Below are 26,910 nucleotides of genomic sequence, written 5' to 3' on the forward strand. Positions count from 1 at the left end.
GACCTGCCAGAATGTATGGCCTGCCAAAGACTCACAAGCCTGGTATCCCACTGAGGCCCATATCCTCGGGAATAGGCAGTGCTCCCCACCAGCTCTCAGGAATTCTCGCCAAACACCTCTCTAAACTCTTGGGCACTATCAGTCCAGCACATCTCAAACACTCGGGTGATCTTCTCAATCGCATTCGCAACATCAACATCAGGAACAAGAAACTTTCCAGCCTTGACGTGACTTCCCTATTCACCAAAGTACCTACTACACAAGCCATCAATCTCTTGCGCAGGAAAATTGACGATTCACTTGATCTTCCCATTCCAGCCAACGATTTCATCGACCTTGTTGAACTATGTGTTGGTTTTACGTGTTTCTCCTTCGAAAATCACCTCTTTCAGCAGACTTTTGGACTACCCATGGGTTCGCCACTCAGTGCAGTCCTGGCGAACTTATACATGGAACATCTAGAAGCCGAACGTTTCTCCACCATTATTCCTTCGTCTGTCACCTGGCTCCGTTATGTTGACGACATTCTCCTCATAACTCCTAAACGCTTCAACGTTCAAGCTCTCCAAGACAAGCTCAACCAGGTCGAGCCTTCAATCCAGTTCACACTTGAAGAAGAAGTCGACAACACTCTTCCTTTCCTTGATGTTCTGCTCTGCAAAGCTGACCACGAACTTCGTTTTAAAGTCTATCGAAAACCCACCAACCAAAACGATCTTCTCCACTTCTACTCTCACCACGACACCAAAACCAAACGTGGTGTGATTATAGGCTTCTTCCTACGTGCACTCAGAATCTGCAGCAATGAGTTCCTTGAGGAAGAATGCACTATAATTGAACAAGTATTTTCCAAACTCCACTATCCTAGTCACTTCATCAGAGACTGCAGACGGCGGGCATTAAACATCTTCAACACACCCAGAGAAGACACTGCCGAGAAGAGATACATAGTCCTCCCCAACAACTCCATTGCCAAACATGTTTCCAACATCTTTGCCAAAACATCATTCCAAGTATCTACCTCCACAACCACGACCATCAAGGACATCACCAGTAGTAGACAGGACAAGCCTCCATCCTCTGCAGGGGTATACATAATCCCTTGTAATGACTGCAACAAATTATATGTGGGCGAAACATCAAGAGACCTCCAAACACGCATTTCAGAACACCAATATGCAAGCAGGACTGATGATACAAGGAATGCCTGTGTACAGCATCACAATTCACACAACCATTTAATTAACTACAGAAACTCAAGACTTATAGCCACAGAAGACAACACTCAATACAGAAGAATCCTGGAATCATCGCTTATCTCTATAACCAACAATTTCAACCAGAACAATGGCTTCTATAACATAGCTGAACCACTCGCCAAGAAACTTCTTCATCGCTATCCCACATAAGAACATAGAACACTGCAGAAGGTCTACAACTTGTCCAATACCCCTGCCAAGCTACCCAAGACTCTATAACCCCACTCGGTGGATCATCAGATGCAGCATTCTTCACCTGACCTCAACATTCTGACTATAAATACTCTCGTACCTTCCAACCCCAGGTAGATCCGTGTGTGACTTGAGAAAGCCCACTGTGTGGGTGAAACGTTGTCAATAAAGGATCACATTATACTGCATTTGTGTTTATATTTCCATTGTGTCGGTATTTTATACCATTTATTACCATCGTTCCAGTCACGGTATTGTGCCTTTTTTGTTATTTATTATATATATATATATATAAGTAATGCTGAAGGCGGCTGAGTGGCTCCCTCTCCTGAGCGGACTCCTTTTCACACCTATATGCTAATGACCTTGACCTCGCCCTCAACCCCAACCCACGACCCCCCACCCACGACCCCCACCCACGACCCCCACCCACGACCCCCACCCACGACCCCCACCCACGACCCCCACCCACGACCACCACCCACGACCCCTACCCACGACCCCACCCACGACCCCCACCCATGACCCCACCCACGACCCCCACCCACGCCCCCCACCCGCGCCCGCGCGCCCCGCCCGCGCCCGCGCCCCGCCCCACGCCCGCCCTCGCGCCTGCCCGCGCAATGCGCGCCCGTCCTCGCGCCCGCCCGCGCCCCGCGCGCCCGCCCTCGCGCCCGCCCGCGCCTTCTGCAGCGCCTTCTGCAGCGTCGTCCGGATCGCCCCCGCTCCCCGAATTTTTTCAGATTTTTTTCGAGTTTTTTTTGAATTTCATTTTCTTGTGCTCTCCTCGGATTAAATTTTTGAGGTTCCCCCTCCCACTTTCACCCCCATCCCATTTTTATCGATTTTTTTTTTAATTTCATTTTCTTATGATCTCCTCGGATCAAGTTTTTTGGATTCCCCCCTCTGGGGGTAAGCATTCAAAATGGACTCCCACTTGCATCCCAAATTCCCTGCTCCATCTCCTCGGATCGAGTTTTTCTCGACATCAATAATACAAAGATTTCCCCCACCATCCACTTCTACCCCAAATATTCCTGCTCTACTTCCTTGGATCAAGTTTTTCTCGATAATGCAAAGACTCCACTTCCTCGAATCAAGTTTTTTTGGATTCCCCCCTCTGGGGGTAAGCATTCAAAATGGACTCCCACTTGCATCCCAAGTATTTCTCCTCCATCTGCTTAGATCAAGTTTTTCTCGATAATACAAAGACTCCAATTCCGCAGATCAAATTTTTCTCGAAATCAAAGTCTCCAACTCCTTGGATCAAGGTTTTCTCCTCCATCTCCTCGGATCAAGTTTTTGGATTCCCCCTCTGGGGGTAAGCATTCAAATGAACTCCTCCTATGGGGGCATGGTACTTTCTCTTACTACAGGTCTAAACAAGTGTGACGTCACCCCACCTGTGTTTACTCGGCGGTCAGTGACGTCACGTGATGACCTCACACATACAGGCTGAATCTTGTAGACTTCCCCCTATGTCAGTGACGTCACGTGATGACCGCACATATACAGGCTGAATCTTGTCGACTTCCCCCTATGTCAGTGACGTCACGTGATGACCCCGCACACAGGCTGAATCTTGTCGAGCAGACAATAACTTAAAATGCAGGATAACACTATTTATTATACAACCAATGCATTTCATATACAACATAGGGAAAACATTTTCACTCTTAACCCAGGATAACCCAAATAATTTCACATTTTTTTTCGTTAATACCCACAACAATCCACAATTTCTTTACAAAATACAACACAAGTCTAGACATTTTTCTCGTTTTAACTATTTCATCAGAAAAAGTCACCACAACACTTACAACTTATAACCACTTTTTGATAAATTCACTAGTCACAATTTTACATATTACGAAGTTAATACGCACACACACCTCACTTTACTTTGAACACCTTCAAAACACTCTCATAAATCATTTGAATATTCACAAAAATACCTTTGAACATTTCCAAACAACACTAAAACACTTCCAAAATATCATTTTGAGTACTCCCAAATACACCACTGAATACTACTAAAACACCACTGAATACGGTCAAAACACCACCAAAATCACCATAAACTAAGATCAACATAACAGACTAACACCCATTTTCACACAAATTCCCTCAAATCACTATAACCAAGACGATTACTAATTTCTATGAGTACACTCACCTCCAACTAAGATATAACATGAACGCAAAAAAAACATGAACACAAACCAAACACACACGAACACTTACAACAGAATCAACTCTTTTTTCGATATCTCTAATTCGACAACAACACCCACAACCCACAACACCCACATCTCACAACACCCACAACCCACATCACCCACACCCCACAATTTTTTCTCGTTTTAACTAATTTCATCAGAAAAAGTCACAACAACAACCCACAACTTATAAACACTTTTCAGCATCTCTAGTTCGACAACAACACCCACAATCCACAACACCCACAACCCACAACACCCACAACCCACAACACCCACAACCCACAACACCCACAACCCCCATCACCCACAACAACAACCCACTTATAACATCTTTTCGGTATCTCTAGTTCGACAACAACACCCACAACCCACAACACCTACATCCCACAACACCCACAACCCACATCACCCACACCCCACAACATCCACAACAACAACCCACAACTTATAATCACTTTTCAGCATCTCTAGTTTGACAACAACACCCACAACCCACAATTTTTTCTCGTTTTAACTAATTTCATCAGAAAAAGTCACAACAACAATCCACTTATAACATCTTTTTTGGTATCTCTAGTTCGACAACAACACCCACAACCCACAACACCCACACCCCACAACACCCACAACCCACTTCACCCACACCCCACAACACCCACACCCCACAACACCCACAACCCACAACACCCACAACCCACATCACCCACACCCCACAACACCCACAACAACAACCCACAGCTTATAACCACTTTTCAGCATCTCTAGTTCGACAACAACACCCACAACCCACATCACTCACAACCCACAACACCCACAACCCACAACACTCACATCCCACAACACCCACAACCCACAATATTTTCTCGTTTTAACTAATTTCATCAGAAAAAGTCACAACAACAACCCACTTATAACATCTTTTCGGTATCTCTAGTTCGACAACAACACCCACATCCCACAACACCCACATCCCACAACACCCTCAACAACAACCCACTTATAACATCTTTTCGGTATCTCTAGTTCGACAACACCCACAACACCCACATCCCACAATTTTTTCTCGTTTTAACTAATTTCATCAGAAAACGTCACAACAACGCCCACAATCCCACAACACCCACATCCCACAACACCCACAACACCCACAACAACCCACAACTTATAACCACTTTTTCGGCATCACTAGTTCGACAACAACACCCACAACCCCCAACACCCCACAATCCACATCACCCACAAAAACAACCCACTTATATCATCATTTTTGGTATCTCTAGTTCGACTACATTACCCACAACCCTCATCACTTACCAATTTATTCAAAATTTATTCGATACAAATTTTTCCCCTTCTTTTTACTGAATCTTAAATGTAATACACATTCCTCTTTACATTACTAAAATTCTAATAAAATCCTCTCCATACCCATCTCCTTGTATCCACATAAATTGATATTATACTCACAACAACTAATCTCACTACCCAACTACTGCGACATGTTTCAACACCCTCCATTCTTTTCCAGTATTCATAACTTTTCAATTCTATAATTTCTTTTTAAAATATTCACATATTACCTAAGTCACACACCTCCAACTAATACACAATCACTTTACTAAGTTCATGTTAACTATTCATCAACAAAAAAATATTAATACAATTTACCCACCAAATTTATGTTATAATCATCAAAACATAATATTGTTTTACACATTTTTTTTTCTCAAACTGAATATTCATACCACATTTATCATTTCTCATCTATGTTACATATCACATTTCTCACCCTCACCATCCCTAAAATATCCTTTCTTATTCATCCGTATATCACCAAGAGATATTTTATCCCGACGACCCATCACGATGTAGGAGCCAGAGTGTAATAGGTGGTGTTGGAGTGGTGATGGTTGCTCTGGCTCCTACGTCGTGATGGCTCGTCGGGATAAAATATCTCTTGGTGATATACGGATGAATAAGAAAGGATATTTTAGGGATGATGAGGGTGAGAAATGTGATATGTAACATAGATGAGAAATGATAAATGTGGTATGAATATTCAGTTTGAGAAAAAAAAATGTGTAAAGCAATTTTATGTTTTGATGATTATAACATAAATTTGGTGGGTAAATTGTATTAATATTTTTTGTTGATGAATAGTTAACATGAACTTAGTAAAGTGATTGTGTATTAGTTGGAGGTGTGTGACTTAGTTCTGGTAATGTCTCATGACATGGTAAATTTTTTTGTGCTTATGTCTTATATTTATTGTCAATATGTCAATTATAGGTTTTGGTGTATGTCTTAGTTATGATGTGTATGTCTTAGTTATGATGTGTATGTCTTAGAGTATGTAAAGAGGAATGTGTATTACATTTAAGATTCAGTAAAAAGAAAGGGAAAAATTTGTATAGAATAAATTGTGAATAAATTGGTAAATGATGAGGGTTGTGGGTAATGTAGTCGAACTAGAGATACCAAAAAAGATGATATAAGTGGGTTGTTTTTGTAAGTGATGTGGACTGTGGGGTGTTGGGGGTTGTGGGTGTTGTTGTCGAACTAGTGATGCCGAAAAAGTGGTTATAAGTGTGTTGTTGTGGGTGATGTGGGTTGTGGGTGTTGTGGGTTGTGGGTATTGTCGAACTAGTGATGCCGAAAAAGCGGTTATAAGTTGTGGGTTGTTGTGGGTGTTGTGGGATGTGGGTGTTGTGGGATTGTGGGCGTTGTTGTGACTTTTTCTGATGAAATTAGTTAAAACGAGAAAAAAATTGTGGGATGTGGGTGTTGTGGGTTGTGGGTGTTGTTGTCGAACTAGAGATACCGAAAAGATGTTATAAGTGGGTTGTTGTTGAGGGTGTTGTGGGATGTGGGTGTTGTGGGATGTGGGTGTTGTTGTCGAACTAGAGATACCGAAAAGATGTTGTAAGTGGGTTGTTGTTGTGACTTTTACTGATGAAATTAGTTAAAACGAGAAAATATTGTGGGTTGTGGGTGTTGTGGGTTGTGGGTGTTGTCGAACTAGAGATACCCAAAAAGATGTTATAAGTGGGTTGTCGTTGTGGGTGTTGTGGGATGTGAGTGTTGTGGGTTGTGGGTGTTGTGGGTTGTGAGTGATGTGGGTTGTGGGTGTTGTTGTCGAACTAGAGATGCTGAAAAAGTGGTTATAAGTTGTGGGTTGTTGTTGTATGTGTTGTGGTGCGTGGGTGATGTGGGTTGTGGGTGTTGTGGGGTGTGGGTGTTGTGGGGTGTGGGTGTTGTGGGGTGTGGGTGATGTGGGTTGTGGGTGTTGTGGGGTGTGGGTGTTGTGGGTTGTGGGTGTTGTTGTCGAACTAGAGATACCAAAAAAGATGTTATAAGTGGATTGTTGTTGTGAATTTTTCTGAAGAAATTAGTTAAAACGAGAAAAAATTGTGGGTTGTGGGTGTTGTGGGTTGTGGGTGTTGTTGTCGAACTAGAGATGCTGAAAAGTTATTATAAGTTGTGGGTTGTTGTTGTGGGTGTTGTGGGGTGTGGGTGATGTGGGTTGTGGGTGTTGTGGGATGTGGGTGTTGTGGGTTGTGGGTATTGTTGTCGAACTAGAGATACCGAAAAGATGTTATAAGTGGGTTGTTGTTGTGGGTGATGTGGGTTGTGGGTGTTGTGGGTTGTAGATGTTGTAGGTGTTGTGGGTTGTGGGTGTTGTGGGTTGTGGGTGTTGTGGGTTGTGGGTGTTGTTGTCGAACTAGAGATGCTGAAAAGTGATTATAAGTTGTGGGTTGTTATTGTGGGTGCTGTGGGGTGTGGGTGATGTGGGTTGTGGGTGTTGTGGGATGTGGGTGTTGTGGGTTGTGGGTGTTGTTGTCGAACTAGAGATACCGAAAAGATGTTATAAGTGGGTTGTTGTTGTGGGTGATGTGGGTTGTGGGTGTTGTGGGTTGTGGGTGTTGTGGGTGTTGTGGGTTGTGGGTGTTGTGAGTTGTGGGTGTTGTGGGTTGTGGGTGTTGTTGTCGAACTAGAGATATCGAAAAAAGAGTTGATTCTGTTGTAAGTGTTCGTGTGTGTTTGGTTTGTGTTCATGTTATATCTTAGTTGGAGGAGAGTGTACTCATAGAAATTGGTAATCGTTTTGGTTATAGTGATTTGAGGGAATTTGTGTGAAAATGGGTGTTAGTCTATTATGTTAATCTTAGTTTATGGTGATTTTGGTGGTGTTTTGACCGTATTCAGTGGTGTTTTAGTAGTATTCAGTGGTGTATTTGGGAGTACTCAAAATGATATTTTGGAAGTGTTTCAGTGTTGTTTGGAAATGTTCAAAGGTATTTTTGTGAGTATTCAAATGATTTATGAGAGTGTTTTGAAGGTGTTCAAAGTAAAGTGAGGTGTGTGTGCGTATTAACTTCGTAATATGTAAAATTGTGACTAGTGAATTTATCGATAAGTGGTTATAAGTTGTAAGTGTTGTGGTGACTTTTTCTGATGAAATAGTTAAAACGAGAAAAATGTCTAGACTTGTGTTGTATTTTGTAAAGAAATTGTGGATTGTTGTGGGTATTAACGAAAAAAAATGTGAAATTATTTGGGTTATCCTGGGTTAAGAGTGAAAATGTTTTCCCTATGTTGTATATGAAATGCATTGGTTGTATAATAAATAGTGTTATCCTGCATTTTAAGTTATTGTCTGCTCAACAAGATTCAGCCTGTGTGCGGGGTCATCACGTGACGTCACTGACATAGGGGGAAGTCGACAAGATTCAGCCTGTATGTGTGAGGTCATCACGTGACGTCACTGACCGCCGAGTAAACACAGGTGGGGTGACGTCACACTTGTTTAGACCTGTAGTAAGAGAAAAGTACCATGCCCCATAGGAGGAGTTCATTTGAATGCTTACCCCCAGAGGGGGGAATCCAAAAACTTGATCCGAGGAGATGGAGGAGAAAACCTTGATCCAAGGAGTTGGAGACTTTGATTTCGAGAAAAATTTGATCTGAGGAATTGGAGTCTTTGTATTATCGAGAAAAACTTGATCTAAGGAGATGGAGGAGAAATACTTGGGATGCAAGTGGGAGTCCATTTTGAATGCTTACCCCCAGAGGGGGGAATCCAAAAAACTTGATTCGAGGAAGTGGAGTCTTTGCATTATCGAGAAAAACTTGATCCAAGGAAGTAGAGCAGGAATATTTGGGGTAGAAGTGGATGGATGGGGAAATCTTTGTATTATTGATGTCGAGAAAAACTCGATCCGAGGAGATGGAGCAGGAAATTTGGGATGCAAGTGGGAGTCCATTTTGAATGCTTACCCCCAGAGGGGGGAATCCAAAAAACTTGATCCGAGGAGATCATAAGAAAATGAAATTCAAAAAAAAAAATCGAAAAAAATGGGATGGGGGTGAAAGTGGGAGGGGGAACCTCAAAAATTTGATCCGAGGAGAGCACAAGAAAATGAAATTCAAAAAAAAATCGAAAAAAATCTGAAAAAATTCGGGGAGCGGGGGCGATCCGGACGACGCTGCAGAAAGCGCGGGCGGGCGCGAGAGCGGGCGCGCGGGGCTCGGGCTTGCGCGAGGGCGGGCGTGGGGTGGGGCGCGGGTGGGGGGCGTGGGTGGGGGTCGTGGGTGGGGTCATGGGTGGGGTCATGGGTGGGGGTCCTGGGTGGGGTCATGGGTGGGGTCGTGGGTGGGGGTCGTGGGTGGGGGTCGTGGGTGAGGGTCGTGGGTGGGGGTCGTGGGTGTGGGTCATGGGTGGGGTGATGGGTGGGGGTCGTGGGTGGGGGTCGTGGGTAGGGGTTGAGGGTGGGGTCATGGGTGGGGGTCGTGGGTGGGGGTCGTGGGTGGGGGTCGTGGGTGGGGGGTCATGGGTGAGGGTTGAGGGCAAGGTCAAGGTCATTAGCATATAGGTGTGAAAAGGAGTCCGCTCAGGAAAGCGAGCCACTCAGCCGCAGCCCTTTCGGGAGGACACCGCTCAGGAAGAGACCGCTCTGTAGAAGGAGCCACTCAGCCGCCTTCAGCACTACATATATATATATATGCAATAAGATCACAGTAAACAGGTGATTTCAAAATATGCAAAACAACCACTCTGAAAGAATAGAGAAATTCCAAGCGCTTTCGTGAGTAGTCACGAAAGCGCTTGGAATTTCTCTATTCTTTCAGAGTGGTTGTTTTGCATATATATATATATATATATATATATATATATATATATATATATATATATATATATATATATATATATATATATATATACATACATATATATATATATATATATATATATATATATATATATATATATATATATATATATATATATATATATATATATATATATATATATATATATATATATATAATATGTATATGTATGTGTGTGTGTGTGTGTGTGTGTCGTGCCGAATATGCAAAACTGGTCAATTAGCAAGAACTCATTTAAAATTAAGTCCTTTCTAAAATTTTCTCTTATACGTTCAAAGATATGTTTTTTTTATTAATGTTAATGTAAAATTTTTTAATTTTGCTCCAAAAGAATCTTAGAAAACTTACCAAACCTTATTATAACAAGGACAATTTATTTCAGCCTAACCCAACTAAATATATTTTATATTTGTTTACAACAATTTAATACTAAACAAACTCAGTGAAATATATTTTTTTCGTTAGGTTCAGAATGATTTTGGCGAAATTATTGCATACACAAATTTTCACTTGTCCTGTATGGCAAGATGAGCGTTGCTATTTAAGCCAAGATCGCAAGTTCTGCGTATTCGGCACGACATATATATATACATATATATATATATGTCGTGCCGAATATGTAAAACTTGTCAATTAGCAAGAACTCATTTAAAATAGAGTCCTTTCTAAAATTTTCTCTTATACGTTTAAAGATATATATTTTTCATTAATGTTAGTGTAAAATTTTTTATTTTTGCTCCAAAGGAATCTTAGAAAACTTACCTAACCTTATTATAACAAGAACAATTTATTTTAACCTAACCCAACTAAATATATTTTAGATTTGTTTACAATAATTTAATACTAAACAAACACAGTGAAATATATTTTTTCCGTTAGGTTCAGAATGATTTTGGCGAAATTATTGCATACACAAATTTTTGCTTGTCCTATATGGCAAGATGAATGTTGCTATTTAAGCCAAGATGGCAAGTTCTGCCTATTCGGCACGACATATATATATATATATATATATATATATATATATATATATATATATATATATATATATATATATATATATATATATATATATATATATATATATATATATACATATGTCGTGCCGAATATGTAAAACTGGTCAATTAGCAAGAACTCATTTAAAATTAAGTCCTTTCTAAAAATTTCTCTTATATGTTTAAAGATATATTTTTTCATTAATGTTAATGTAAAAAAATATAATTTTGCACCAAAAGAATCTTAGGAAACTTACCTAACCTTATAACAACAAGCGCAATTTATTTTAGCCTAATCCTACTAAATATATTTTAAAAACGTTTACAGTAATTTAATACTAATCAAACACAATGAAATATATTTTTTTCGTTAGGTTCAGAATGATTTTGGCGAAATTATTGCATACACAAATTTTCGCCTGTCCTATATGGCAAGATGAGCTCTGCCTATTCGGCACGACATATATATATATATATATATATATATATATATATATATATATATATATATATATATATATATATATATATATATATATATATATGCAGAACAACTACTGCGAAACAAAAACCTGAAATTCCGAGCACTTTCGTGATTTGTCACATTATCAAGGAACTGTTCCTTGATAATGTGACAAATCAAGAAAGCGCTTAGAATTCCGCAATTTTTCACAGTGGTTGTTCTGCATATTGTGATATCACCTGTTTACTCTGATCCTTTTGCATATATACAGCATTTATGGAAATAAGATTGATTCAAGGAAGAGTAGAGTAGCTCCAAATTCTTGGATTAAGAATTCATTTAAAGCATTTTAACACCCCCACTTGAGGGGAAGAAGCAATTCGGACATTTTCTTCATTATGTCTTGCTAATTCTTGTTTTTATACACTTTCTGCCCATTGTCAAAATGGTTCTGTACTATCCAGAGCATCAATGCAGTATTCTGTTGCTATATTACCTGGTAACTTGTCAGTTAGGGACACCTGAATAATTTCTGACTATTTCTCAGTGTGTCGGTTCCTCATTTAAAGTAAACAACGGCAAAATGAGTTCTTTCACATCTTGGTTTAGGTAAAACAAGTCATACACAATATTTTTTCAAAGAATATCTTTCTATAATATACCCATACAAATGAGACAAAATGCATGCCAAAAAAATAAATAAAAAATGGGGTGGTACTTTAGTGTGCTGTCTACGGCAGTATTCGTAGTCTACGTTGAGAACTGACTTTTAACGTACGGTCTACCTGTTATATACTTTTTACCTTTAGTGTAAAGTTCCTATAGTGGATGTAGGATGCACATTGAAGTGTAAAATTGCTGGTAAACCGCACGCTAAAGTATAAATGAGCTGGTAGACCGCACGCTAAATTGTAAATGAGCTGGTAGACTGCACGCTAAAGTGTAAATGAGCTGGTAGACCGCACGCTAAAGTGTAAATGAGCTGGTAGACCGCACGCTTAAGTAGCACCAAAAATGGCATTGTTAGAGAGAACCCTAAAATATATGACACTCCTGTTTGGCAGAATACAACGATGAAGAAACACGCAAGACACAGAAGGGGTGTGATGGCTGACTATCGCCTGATCATATCGTTGTGGCTGTGTGGTGAATCAGCAATGGATGTTGCGCTCTTGACTGGTTTCGGTGTTTCAACAGTGTATAGGTGGATCAGAAAGTGGAAGGAGAGATCAGTAGAGTGGCTCCATTTAGGACTTCCTATGTACACCATAGTCACTGTTCCTATGCCACAACTACCACCACTACTACCATCACCACTACCACCATCACCAACAACAAGAACGATACTTAGTTCTACTGGCGAACTTCTCTTTAACAGTTATTCCAAATTCAAACACTTACAAAACAATTTTACAGATAATCCCAGACAGTATTGTTACCACTTTTAAGCCCACATTTTGGCTTAAATAGCAATGCTCTTCTTACCGAATAAGGCAAGCGAAAATTTGTGTATGCAATAATTTCGCAATAATCATTCTGAACCTAACGAAAAATATATTTCATTGTGTTTGTTTATTATTACGTTATTGTAAACTTATCTAAAATATATTTAGTTGGATTAGGCTAAATTAAATTACGCTTGTTATAAAAGTTAGGCAAGTTTTCTAAATTCTTTCCGTACAAAATTATTATTTTTTTTCATTAACATAAATGAAAAAAAATCTTCAAACGTATAAGAAAATTTTTTAGAAAGGATTTAATTTTCAATGAGTTTTTGCTAATTGGCCAATTTTACCTATTCGGCACGACATATATATATATATATATATATATATATATATATATATATATATATATATATATATATATATATATATATATATATATATATATATATATATATATATATATATATATATATATATATATATATATATATATATATATATATATATATATATATATATATATATATATATATATATATATATATATATATATATATATATATATATATATTCAACAAGTTGGTCGTCTCCCACCGAGGCAGGGTGACCCAAAAAAGAAAGAAAATCCCCAAAAAGAAAATATTTTCATCATCATTAACACTTTCACCACACTCACACATTATCACCATATATATATATATATATATATATATATATATATATATATATATATATATATATATATATATATATATATATATATATATATATATATATATATATATGCAATAAGATCACAGTAAACAGGTGATTTCAGAATATGCAAAACAACCACTCTGAAAGAATAGAGAAATTCCAAGCGCTTTCGTGACTACTTACATTATCAAGGAACTATGAAAGTAAAGCATCCAAGGAAGCTATATAAGGGGTCTGGCCAGCACCTCACTATCAGATCCCACAACGGTTAAACACCTGACGCGCGCCGACCCAACTTGGATAGGTCCTTTGCACAACTCACCCCACAAACTATTCTACCCACGAAAATTTAAAAATTATTTGTCCAGTGTATTATTAAATTCTTCCCAAATTCTATTAATTATAAATGGATCTAATTTATATAAACCAAAGGAAATATTCATATTCTTGTCAAAACTGTTTTATCATCTGTATTTTACAAAATTCATTTTTTGTTAACCTATACATCACTTCTGCAAGAATAAGAATTGTTACAATTTTTACTCTTGAAGAATAACTAATGAAGAATAAGCCAAATTAAGTCTCAATTCTTTCATAACTCATGTGATGACTAAGAAAGAATTCAAATTTTGGAGGAAAAGTTGTGTGCGAATGTATGTTTTTTTTATGTTACATGCAAAAAATGGATTACAAAACACCATCCATATGTAAGAAAGCCATGGACAAAAGGTTTTCGTAATTATGGATTTTCCATCAGTTCCATGGAAAACTAATCGGAAATATATACAGGATTCACACGTAGCGACTGATGAATATTTGGATAAATAACAACCAAACCTGTCGTCTGCACGAGCGTCATTAAGGCCACACCATTTCCCCCATAGGCCTATATTTCAGCTGAACTTTGGACATAATGGGATTAAGTAAACAATATATATATACTATATATATATATATATATACCTAGAGACCAGATACGTAATACTGTCCACATTATACCAGACTACACAAAACTTCCACGCCCAAGCAACTAGGAACATGCTCTCCAAGGTGGTGGCACCAAATGGGCGATTACGTTTTCATCTCGCCTGCATGCAAGAGATATTTGAATGCTTATAATTTGCAGAGAAAGCAAAATATTTACAGGCGTTTATCTCAGGACAGAGGTGCAGCGCTGTATGACCCTGGTGGGTTCGGCGCTTAGTTTTGATTATCCGTAATAATAATCGAGAGAGGAGGCACGAGCCTTCAAACTTCTGGGTGAGGTATGCAGTACTCTAAGCCAGACCACGCATAACTCAAAAGAAAACTCGTCAGCAAACTGACTTTTTTGGACGCCACAGACATGTGTGACCTGGCTCGGTGTGGGTAGTCATTCCAACTTGCCAAAAATGTATTTCAAGCTGTGTTATATATAAATATTTATTTACCACTTTCAGACCAGAATGACATTCAGATGGTGTATAGCGTATTTGGTAGTGGCTGTATTTATAGATTTTGCTGTAGCTAGCCGGTATGTAGGCGTAGCAGTGGAGCAGATTGGCGCTGATGTGGGCGTGATAGTGGATCAAGTGGTGGATCACCACCTCAGTGGGTGTCACCTGGTGCTCATCTCCACTACACTGCACTCTCTCATTACCTCCATCATACTCACGTAAGATGGGTGAACATGTTACCATTCTTTCTACTTCCAGTAATTTACATTAGGGGATTTCATGTAAATTCTGAAGCAGTTATTATAATTCATTTCTTAAAACAACGAACTGTTAAATACCGATGCTGATAGGAGCTTGTATTAGTTTAATATTGAATACTTTCGTCAATATTTAAAATGTTTGTAATTCTTCCTGTGCGTTCAGCGCTTAGTTATGATTATAATACCTACGTAATTCTTCTATTTAATCTTGCTAAAGGGGACTCCGCTGTGTTTAAATATTAAATCCATTGATTTTTCTGTGAATCTCCGCTCTTTAAAAAATATGAAAGTTTCAATTATTATTAATATTATTATTATCATTATTGTTATCAAAAAAAGAAGTGCTAAACCACAAGGGTTAAAGATTTCCAAAAAATTGCTAGACGCCTGAGTGAGGGTGGTAAGGCAGCCGTGTTGGTGGAGACAGGAAGGGTGTTCTCTCAGGACCAGCTGGCCCCAGACCAGCTCCTCCAGGGACTGTGGGGCGACACTAGAACCACCTGCCGGGGACTCATCGTTGACCTCTCAGTAACCAGTGTCAACAATACTCAATATATTTTCAGGTAGCTCACAACAAATAGAATGAAGCCAACACTGGTTCCAATATTATCTATCAGTTTGTCGATAATTAGGGAATTCCCAAATTAAACTTAATAACCATGTAACTGGATATACCTAGACGTAGACCGCCTCCAATAAACAAAAAGTTTTATGTTAGAAAAGGTCATTAAAAGTTCAACAGCTCATTTATAAAGATTATACAGTTTGTAAATGATTATGTATGTGTTGTAAAACTCAATACTATTAAATTACATCTTTCCTTTAAACAAATTATGAAAAGATTGCATTCAAAAAGTTTGTGAAGAAAATATTAGAAGCTTCCTGATTAATTACAAGACTTATACAGAGGTAAAAAGCATAGAGATTAGTGTGAAAAGGCTTCAGTGGAACAACTGCTAATAAATAAGTCCCCCCAGTAAATTCACAGTCTGTTTATATGATATACATTGTTCCTAATGTACCGTGTTTAATATAAGTCAAACGGGAAAATAACTAGTGGTTAGCGACAGGCAGCATTAGCAGAAGATAATTTCATATTGTAGGTTAGATTAGCTTAGGTAAGATTCGTCAGGAAACAGGACAAGTGTTTCCTGAAGCTTGTCTTAGTCAGATGATGACCCACCTTTGGAGCTTTGGTCATTTGACCGAGGCCTTTAAAATTTATTGTCATTTATAACCATTATTATTGGCCCTTTCATATTGTAGTTTGAGTCAGAGAATCCATCCAAGCATCTACCTAAATTTAGGAATGTAGCTCGGAAATATATAGCCAGATACAAAAGCGGTCTGGTGCAACAGTGCAGACCTCCACTATTCATCAGTTTTTACCTTTTCTTTAGAGTATTCTTGCTTTGGTGTATGTAATAAGTTTTAATATCATATCGCATATAAAACGGTTTCTCATATTTCTACAGGCTAGTAGAAGAGTCAGAGATGTGGAAGCTGTCAAAGACGATAGTGGTGGTGGTTGGAGGAAGGGCGGGGGTGAAGGATGCGCTTCTCCACCACAGTTTGCGCAACACTCCCCACGCCTTGTACCTGGCTCTCCACGACAACACCCTACACGACCTCACCCACCACGACTCACTACATCTTGGCTCACGCATAGAGAAAGCCTTACCAATGGAAGGTAAATCGTATATTTATATTTTACTGTCTCTTATTTATGGTCTTAATTTATATCAATATCGAATCAATAGGCCTACGTAAACTTTATCACAGCCTTCGCACGTAGTCTTCATTGATTCTGCTTTGTTTTTTGACTAGGTATTTAATGGTTTTATATAAAGTATTATTGATTCTGACAACATTAACTTTAGTCAAAGCATTGGAAAGGTTGTTGCTGGTTTGGCTCACAGGAAATGTAATGTGTTTACTGGCTATATATACATAATATATATATACATAATATATATATACATAATCATTTGTTCCAGAGTACACATAATCATGGTTCCTAGAGTACACATGTTCATGGATTCTAGAGTACGCATAATCATTGGTCCTCTGGGAATTTTGTGGGGAAAAACGAGAAAAGTAATATGTAGAGTATTTGTAGAATATACATATAACGAGAAACGTAATATACTTGTGTGCGCAGCTTCCGGGTGCGCTAGTGTGTGGGTGTACCGACGGTGTTTGTACTGCAACAAGGGAGACGCTGACGTTCAACTTGTTCTTCAGAATACCGCCCTATCATTCTTCAAGCTTCATGGCAATCTCTTCCCTGGTGAGGGTCTGGTATACAATTTGATGACTGATTATTTCATATAACTACATATATATATATATATATATATATATATATATATATATATATATATATATATATATATATATATATATATATATATATATATATATATATATATCAATGACATTATAAAGAGAAACCTCGCCACAGCCTGTTGCCCAGCTCAACGGGAACCTCAAGTGCAAAGGTCTGACGGAAGTCAAAAGCGTCCTGATGGAGCCACTATGCTACCCTGGAGGGATGGAAAGCAGATTACCTGGGACTACACCTGTGCCGCCACATTGGCAGACACCTACGTACCATACTCCGTTGCTGAAGGGGGTGGAGCTACTAGCCACAGGGAGACCCAGAAGATCCGCAAATATGAAGGCCTTCCCCCTTGCTATAACTTCATCCCAATAGGGTCGGAGACCCTTGGAGCTTGGGGCAAGTATGCTCTAAAGTTCCTCAAAGAGCTGGGTGAAAAGCTCATCATAGAAACCAAGGACCACAGGGCGACCAGCTTCCTCTTTCAGAGACTCAGTGTTACGATCTAGAGAGGAAATGCCTGCAGCATTCTGGGCACGCGGCCCACCGCCAGGGAGCTGGACGAAGTATTCGAGATGTAACTCTGAGTTGAAAAGGTCACACAGAATAATAGCAATCCATGTCTAGTATCTAACGAGAAACTTATTTTCTCAAACCACATGACCTGTTATAAACGATTAGAAAAAGCTTAGGGCTGGCTTTTTATATCTTATAATTTCACACTTGACATCTCAGAAACACTCTTACCCCATATGGGGAGAAGGGGGATGATGGTATGTTGGGGTTGGCACCGACCACTAACCGCAGTCTAAGGGTAAACGTGGACGGTGACACCTACGCTACTCTGAGACCTCTCTCCCTGCTTTGGTTGCTCCTTGTAACATTGCACAGCTGCTGATGACGCACTGAGAAGTGTGAAAGTACTTGAACTAAAGATTTCCACCCCCCCCCCCGTGGCTTGTCCTGCATATATATATATATATATATATATATATATATATATATATATATATATATATATATATATATATATATATATATGTATATATATATATACATGTTAATCTTATATGTATTTCATTTGCATATTGCCCAAGACGAGTTCAAGAACTTCATGAGTCATAAGTACCTGGTGGTAGCCCTGCGCTACTTCCCTTACATGGACTACCAGAGACACAACAACCAGCCAGGCACCACAGTCACGCCCACCGACTCCCTCGACTTCAGAATACTGTCCACCCTTACCAGCCTTCTTAACTTCACGTATGAGTATTAATTTAATAAATAAAATTAATACTAATGAAAAAAAAATCATAGTTGCAGTTTTTCAATTATTCATTAGTAATTATACAAGCAAATACATAATTTATAAATTGATTGTTGTAAATCATACATGTGTAAATACCCATTAGTAGAAGTTGGGCACAGGATACCAACAGTACGTCTCTCAGGGTATATATGCTGAGAGTTTATTTTAATATCTACTTTAGGTATTAAGGTATTTTTGACTAGTGGTGAGTAGATGACTTACAACCTTACTGACCTCATTAACAAACCAACCGGTAGGGTTTCGAACCCACGACCACGCTTTATAATTTAAAAAGTTAAGATTCAGCGAACTGTAGTAAGTGGTAAGATATTGCTCGTTTATATATATATATATATATATATATATATATATATATATATATATTATATATATATATATATATATATATATATATATATATATATATATATATATATATATATATATATATATATATATATCGTATATATAATATATCGGGAATGGTTGGTTAAGAATAGCATTGTCAAAGAAAATTGAATTATGGGGGAAAATAAAATATTAATGTTTAGTTGGGCACTTGTTATACACTGAAACTCAAACTACACAAACTGATAAAACAAAAGGTGGAAAATTTGCAGGTACGAGATGCATGAACAGCGTGAGTTCCAATGGGGCGTACCGACCAATGGCAAGTTTAACGGCATGATAGGCGAGCTACAGCGTGAAGAATCTGACTTTTGCATGATCGCGGCGCCCACGCCAGAGCGCCTCCAGGCTATCGACTATACTAAGGGATACACTCCTGATGTTATGATCGTGTTATCCCTCAGACCAACATTGCTCCCAGAGAACCTTTCGTTGATACGACCCTTTACAGGTAGGGCTTATATATGCTATTGCATTTTACTGTCTGTGTATTAAATAATACTACAAGCAAAGAATGTAAGTATAATGCTGCTCGCTGAGGCTAGTACACCAAACGGGGAGTAGAATGAAATTAGCTCAGAGGCACCCACACCACTGTATGTCCTTCGATCACGGTAACACAACTAGCTCTGCTGGGTGCTTAGTTCTTGTAGGATTTGGTGGTCCTGTGGGTTAGAGCGTCATGTGGTTTTCGCTCACCATGTGGCGGGCCAGAACAACATGAGTTCAAATCCTTGGCTAGTCGCAGTGATATATATATATATATATATATATATATATATATATATATATATATATATATATATATATATATATATATATATATATATATATATATATATATATTTTTTTATTTTTTTTTTTATTTTTTTTTTTTTTTTTATTATCACACTGGCCGATTCCCACCAAGGCAGGGTGGCCCGAAAAAGAAAAACTTTCACCATCATTCGCTCCATCACTGTCTTGCCAGAAGGGTGCTTTACACTACAGTTTTTAAACTGCAACATTAACACCCCTCCTTCAGAGTGCAGGCACTGTACTTCCCATCTCCAGGACTCAAGTCCGGCCTGCCGGTTTCCCTGAATCCCTTCATAAATGTTACTTTGCTCACACTCCAACAGCACGTCAAGTATTAAAAACCATTTGTCTCCATTCACTCCTATCAAACACGCTCACGCATGCCTGCTGGAAGTCCAAGCCCCTCGCACACAAAACCTCCTTTACCCCCTCCCTCCAACCCTTCCTAGGCCGACCCCTACCCCGCCTTCCTTCCACTACAGACTGATACACTCTTGAAGTCATTCTGTTTCGCTCCATTCTCTCTACATGTCCGAACCACCTCAACAACCCTTCCTCAGCCCTCTGGACAACAGTTTTGGTAATCCCGCACCTCCTCCTAACTTCCAAACTACGAATTCTCTGCATTATATTCACTATATATATGCATTATTTATATATATATATATATATATATATATATATATATATATATATATATATATATATATATATATATATATATAATGTGAGTAAATATCCAATTGTCCAAGGCTTTGAAAAACCGACAAGTTGAAGATTGAGACACTTATGCAGCATATGGGAATCTTTATTCAGGAAACGTTTCGCCACACAGTGGCTTCATCAGTCCAATACAAAGAGGAAGGCGTAAGGAGAGGAGGAGAATGAGGTAATCAGTCCCTCAACCTGGAGTCGATGTGTTCAGTCCATCAATCTTGTAGAATGTCACCTCACTACAGTATATAAGCCACGTCTACGGCCCTATGCTGTACATTCTACAAGATTGATGGACTGAACACATCGACTCCAGGTTGAGGGACTGATTACCTCATTCTCCTCCTCTCCTTACGCCTTCCTCTTTGTATTGGACTGATGAAGCCACTGTGTGGCGAAACGTTTCCTGAATAAAGATTCCCATATGCTGCATAAGTGTCTCAATCTTCAACTTGTCGGTTTTTCAAACCATTCATCACAACTGTCAGACACGGCAGCATCATGGGGTCTTGTTACAAAGAATTCTTCAACACTTGTTCAACCTTTGGACGAAGACCTACTTCGACTAGTGGATGGTACCACTATGACCCCGCCTCCATCTGCTTCACGTCACCTCACTACAGTATATAAGCCACGTCTACGGCCCTATGCTGTACATTCTACAAGATTTATGGACTGAACACATCGACTCCAGGTTGAGGGACTGATTACCTCATTCTCCTCCTCTCCTTACGCCTTCCTCTTTGTATTGGACTGATGAAGCCACTGTGTGGCGAAACGTTTCCTGAATAAAGATTCCCATATGCTGCATAAGTGTCTCAATCTTCAACTTGTCGGTTTTTCAAACCATTCATCACAACTGTCAGACACGGCAGCATCATGGGGTCTTGTTACAAAGAATTCTTCAACACTTGTTCAACCTTTGGACGAAGACCTACTTCGACTAGTGGATGGTACCACTATGACCCCGCCTCCATCTGCTTCACGTCACCTCACTACAGTATATAAGCCACGTCTACGGCCCTATGCTGTACATTCTACAAGATTGATGGACTGAACACATCGACTCCAGGTTGAGGGACTGATTACCTCATTCTCCTCCTCTCCTTACGCCTTCCTCTTTGTATTGGACTGATGAAGCCACTGTGTGGCGAAACGTTTCCTGAATAAAGATTCCCATATGCTGCATAAGTGTCTCAATCTTCAACTTGTCGGTTTTTCAAACCATTCATCACAACTGTCAGACACGGCAGCATCATGGGGTCTTGTTACAAAGAATTCTTCAACACTTGTTCAACCTTTGGACGAAGACCTACTTCGACTAGTGGATGGTACCACTATGACCCCGCCTCCATCTGCTTCACGTCACCTCACTACAGTATATAAGCCACGTCTACGGCCCTATGCTGTACATTCTACAAGATTGATGGACTGAACACATCGACTCCAGGTTGAGGGACTGATTACCTCATTCTCCTCCTCTCCTTACGCCTTCCTCTTTGTATTGGACTGATGAAGCCACTGTGTGGCGAAACGTTTCCTGAATAAAGATTCCCATATGCTGCATAAGTGTCTCAATCTTCAACTTGTCGGTTTTTCAAACCATTCATCACTACCTAGTTGGGTTATTGAGGCTAGGACTTTGGGTAGTTTCAAATTTAGGTTGGATAAGTACATGAGTGGGAGGGGTTGGATTTGAGCGGGACTTGCACATCAGAGCTTATTTCTTGGGTAGCATTGAAAATTGGGTTGGTCAAATGTTTGTTAGTCAAATGTTGTTAGTATGGGCCAACAGGCCTGCTGCAGTGTTCCTCCTTTCTTATGTTCTTATGTATGTACGTGTGTTTTATAGTATACGGCCGTATCCTACTTCAGGAGAACTGTGGCTGGTGGTGATGGCGAGCGTGGTGGGTTGGGGCACAAGTCTGTGGCTTCTGCAGAAAGTGTGGCAGTGGGCAGCGGGTGGGCAGGTGGTCAAGTTCACTACTTCTCTCCTATACAGCTGGGGCGCGCTGCTGAACATCCCACCTTCAGATCCCTCGGTCAACGTTTCGGGACAAGTATGTGCCCGTTAAATGATAATAAGGATCTTTACTTTTCCCATAATAATTTTTCTCCTCCTTGATGATGGAAACTGAAAAATTCGTGGATCTTAAGAACATAAGAAAAAAGAAACACTGCCGCAGGCCTACTGGCCCATGCGAGGCAGATCCAATTCTCCCACCGGCTTAAGCCAATGCATAGTGTTAGTATGATATCCCAATTTATAGTCACAAATTCATGAACTCATTTAGTGTTCTTGCTGCTACCTAACAGTCATATTTATGTGAACAGATATTGGTGGGATTCTGGCTTTTATTCTGTTTGGTCATCACTACTGGGTACAATTCGTCCTTGATCGCTCACCTGTCGGTCCAGGGAAAGTCAAAGACCATCGAAGGGTTCAGAGACTTGGTAGAGCGAGACAACTGGAAGTGGGGAAGTGAGGGTTGGTTCATGACAGGGGTCCCCTTGGAGTATTTTTCTAAGCATACTGATCCAATGGTCAAGAAGATATATGAAGATATGGAGGTGAGTGAGCATCGGGATACAATGTATTGTATATAGTAGTTTTCTGCTAGAAATAAATAGGCATGATAGGTCCATCAAGGTTAACAATTATTGCAAATTGTTTTACTGAAATGTGAGCTTTATTGAGTACTATAAATTAACACACTGCTCAAGTGTGAGCTGCAAGTCTTAAATCATTTTTTTTCCAAATTCATCAACAATTTGCCTGTCAATCTACATTTATTTTTTTAAACCAAGTGAACTGTCCCTTTAACAGTAAAGTAAAATGATAGTTTATTTGATATGTCTCAATTGTCACTTTGTCATCACCAAATCTAAAATAGTGTTAATAATATTATCAGCATCATCTAACGAGTATGTTCCAGTTATTGAAGATTGACGAAGCCTTCAGGAAAGTGCTGAAGGGCGGATACTCTTTTATCAGCTTCAAAAACTACGCCAAAGTCATCATCGCTTCCTCTTATACCGACACTTTCGGTAACACTCCTTTATACATCGGCAAGGAGGAAATCCCTATCTTCGTGGTCTCAGGATGGGGCTTCAGGTGAATCTCTTCGTTTTATGTAAGAAATTAAAATAATTTTTCAATGGGTCTGTAATCTGGTGGATGAGAGTAAATGTATCACTGGGTATTCATAGTTTATTCAGTTCTGATTGATCCGGCCTGAAGACAAACAGTTTCTTCATTTCAATTGAGTTTCACAAGATGAAGTGTAGCAGGGAAATAATTGTAGGTAAAATAGCAAGTGAACTTAGAATTGTAGGTAAAATAGCAAGTGAACTTAGAATTGTATGTAAAAATATTTATAAGTTCAAGTTGAATTTATTCAGTTTTTAGTTTGTTAGAAAGCTTTCATGATTTTATTTTCAAAGTTTTTCACCGTTCAGTTTTCAGGCTAAGATCTGTTATGTCATTACACAGGTGCGGTTTTTTTTGTGTGTGTGTGGGTGTGTTTGTGTTTAATCGCAAATGTAATTTTCGGAATCTTTATATCCTTATCTTATCTTGTATGTGATTAGTATGGCTCAATGTTTTTAATCTTTTCACTGTTTGTAATTAATCTTACTATATATATATATATATATATATATATATATATAATATATATATATGTATATATATATTATACATATATATATATATATACATATATGTAAATATATATATATATATATATATATATATATATATATATATATATATATATATATATTTTTTTTTTTTTTATCACACTGGCCGATTCCCACCAAGGCAGGGTGGCCCGAAAAAGAAAAACTTTCACCATCATTCACTCCATCACTGTCTTGCCAGAAGGGTGCTTTACACTACAGTTTTTAAACTGCAACATTAACACCCCTCCTTCAGAGTGCAGGCACTGTACTTCCCATCTCCAGGACTCAAGTCCGGCCTGCCGGTTTCCCTGAATCCCTTCATAAATGTTACTTTGCTCACACTCCAACAGCACGTCAAGTATTAAAAACCATTTGTCTCCATTCACTCCTATCAAACACGCTCACGCATGCCTGCTGGAAGTCCAAGCCCCTCGCACACAAAACCTCCTTTACCCCCTCCCTCCAACCCTTCCTAGGCCGACCCCTACCCCGCCTTCCTTCCACTACAGACTGATACACTCTTGAAGTTATTCTGTTTCGCTCCATTCTCTCTACATGTCCGAACCACCTCAACAACCCTTCCTCAGCCCTCTGGACAACAGTTTTGGTAATCCCGCACCTCCTCCTAACTTCCAAACTACGAATTCTCTGCATTATATTCACACCACACATTGCCCTCAGACATGACATCTCCACTGCCTCCAGCCTTCTCCTCGCTGCAACATTCATCACCCATGCTTCACACCCATATAAGAGCGTTGGTAAAACTATACTCTCATACATTCCCCTCTTTGCCTCCAAGGACAAAGTTCCCTGTCTCCACAGACTCCTAAGTGCACCACTCACTCTTTTTCCCTCATCAATTCTATGATTCACCTCATCTTTCATAGACCCATCCGCTGACACGTCCACTCCCAAATATCTGAATACGTTCACCTCCTCCATACTCTCTCCCTCCAATCTGATATTCAATCTTTCATCACCTAATCTTTTTGTTATCCTCATAACCTTACTCTTTCCTGTATTCACCTTTAATTTTCTTCTTTTGCACACCCTACCAAATTCATCCACCAATCTCTGCAGCTTCTCTTCAGAATCTCCCAAGAGCACAGTCTCATCAGCAAAGAGCAGCTGTGACAACTCCCACCCTGTGTGTGATTCTTTATCTTTTAACTCCACGCCTCTTGCCAAGACCCTCGCATTTACTTCTCTTACAACCCCATCTATAAATATATTAAACAACCACGGTGACATCACACATCCTTGTCTAAGGCCTACTTTTACTGGGAAAAAATTTCCCTCTTTTCTACATACTCTAACTTGAGCCTCACTATCCTCGTAAAAACTCTTCACTGCTTTCAGTAACCTACCTCCTACACCATACACTTGCAACATCTGCCACATTGCCCCCCTATCCACCCTGTCATACGCCTTTTCCAAATCCATAAATGCCACAAGGACCTCTTTAGCCTTATCTAAATACTGTTCACTTATATGTTTCACTGTAAACACCTGGTCCACACACCCCCTACCTTTCCTAAAGCCTCCTTGTTCATCTGCTATCCTATTCTCCGTCTTACTCTTAATTCTTTCAATTATAACTCTACCATACACTTTACCAGGTACACTCAACAGACTTATCCCCCTATAATTTTTGCACTCTCTTTTATCCCCTTTGCCTTTATACAAAGGAACTATGCATGCTCTCTGCCAATCCCTAGGTACCTTACCCTCTTCCATACATTTATTAAATAATTGCACCAACCACTCCAAAACTATATCCCCACCTGCTTTTAACATTTCTATCTTTATCCCATCAATCCCGGCTGCCTTACCCCCTTTCATTTTACCTACTGCCTCACGAACTTCCCCCACACTCACAACTGGCTCTTCCTCACTCCTACAAGATGTTATTCCTCCTTGCCCTATACACGAAATCACAGCTTCCCTATCTTCATCAACATTTAACAATTCCTCAAATTATATATATATATTTATATATATATATATATTTATATATATATATATTTATATATATATATATATATATATATATATATATATATATATATATATATATATATATATATATATATAGTACAAACTCTATTTTATCTACAGTCTTTTTATATGCTCACTTTACTCTTATGTAAGTGCGAGGGTTTGATTACAATTTTTTTTTCACCTGTCATAAACACTCACCAATGAAAAGGTAATTCACATATGGCCGGAAAATAATATGCATAATGGCAAGGATTTTGTATATTTCGATCGCATAGACCCTCTTCAGTGTGTTAATTTTCTCTTCAGGAAGGGTGCACCATTTCATTCAAGATTTAGTCAATTGATTTTCCGGCTTGAAGATACTGGTATTATAAGTTACTGGAATAAGGAGGTGATGGCTAGACGAGTGAGGGAGAACAGAGCGGCAGCTGCTGAGGACTCATTCGCTGTCCTGAGGGAAACTATACAGGTATGATTACTAGAGAATGATTGGAGTGAGAAGCATGA

General features: G+C 39.1%; 1 protein-coding gene across 1 annotated transcript in view; it reads left to right on the top strand.

The window, feature by feature from the left end:
• The window catches only part of LOC128695309 (ionotropic receptor 21a-like), a 37,581-nt gene that overhangs the window by 9,908 nt on the left and 763 nt on the right, over nt 1–26,910 (top strand). The window contains exons 4-13 of the mRNA XM_053785812.2: nt 14,944–15,103; nt 15,529–15,708; nt 16,621–16,835; nt 17,307–17,435; nt 18,584–18,749; nt 19,416–19,654; nt 22,591–22,775; nt 23,050–23,286; nt 23,652–23,830; nt 26,710–26,872. Coding sequence (XP_053641787.2) covers nt 14,944–15,103; nt 15,529–15,708; nt 16,621–16,835; nt 17,307–17,435; nt 18,584–18,749; nt 19,416–19,654; nt 22,591–22,775; nt 23,050–23,286; nt 23,652–23,830; nt 26,710–26,872 — 1,853 coding nt within the window. The remainder of the gene's footprint in view (nt 1–14,943; nt 15,104–15,528; nt 15,709–16,620; nt 16,836–17,306; nt 17,436–18,583; nt 18,750–19,415; nt 19,655–22,590; nt 22,776–23,049; nt 23,287–23,651; nt 23,831–26,709; nt 26,873–26,910) is intronic.

Source organism: Cherax quadricarinatus, chromosome 50, assembly GCF_038502225.1.
Source record: "Cherax quadricarinatus isolate ZL_2023a chromosome 50, ASM3850222v1, whole genome shotgun sequence".
In the NCBI taxonomy this organism is placed as follows: Eukaryota; Metazoa; Arthropoda; class Malacostraca; order Decapoda; family Parastacidae; genus Cherax; species Cherax quadricarinatus.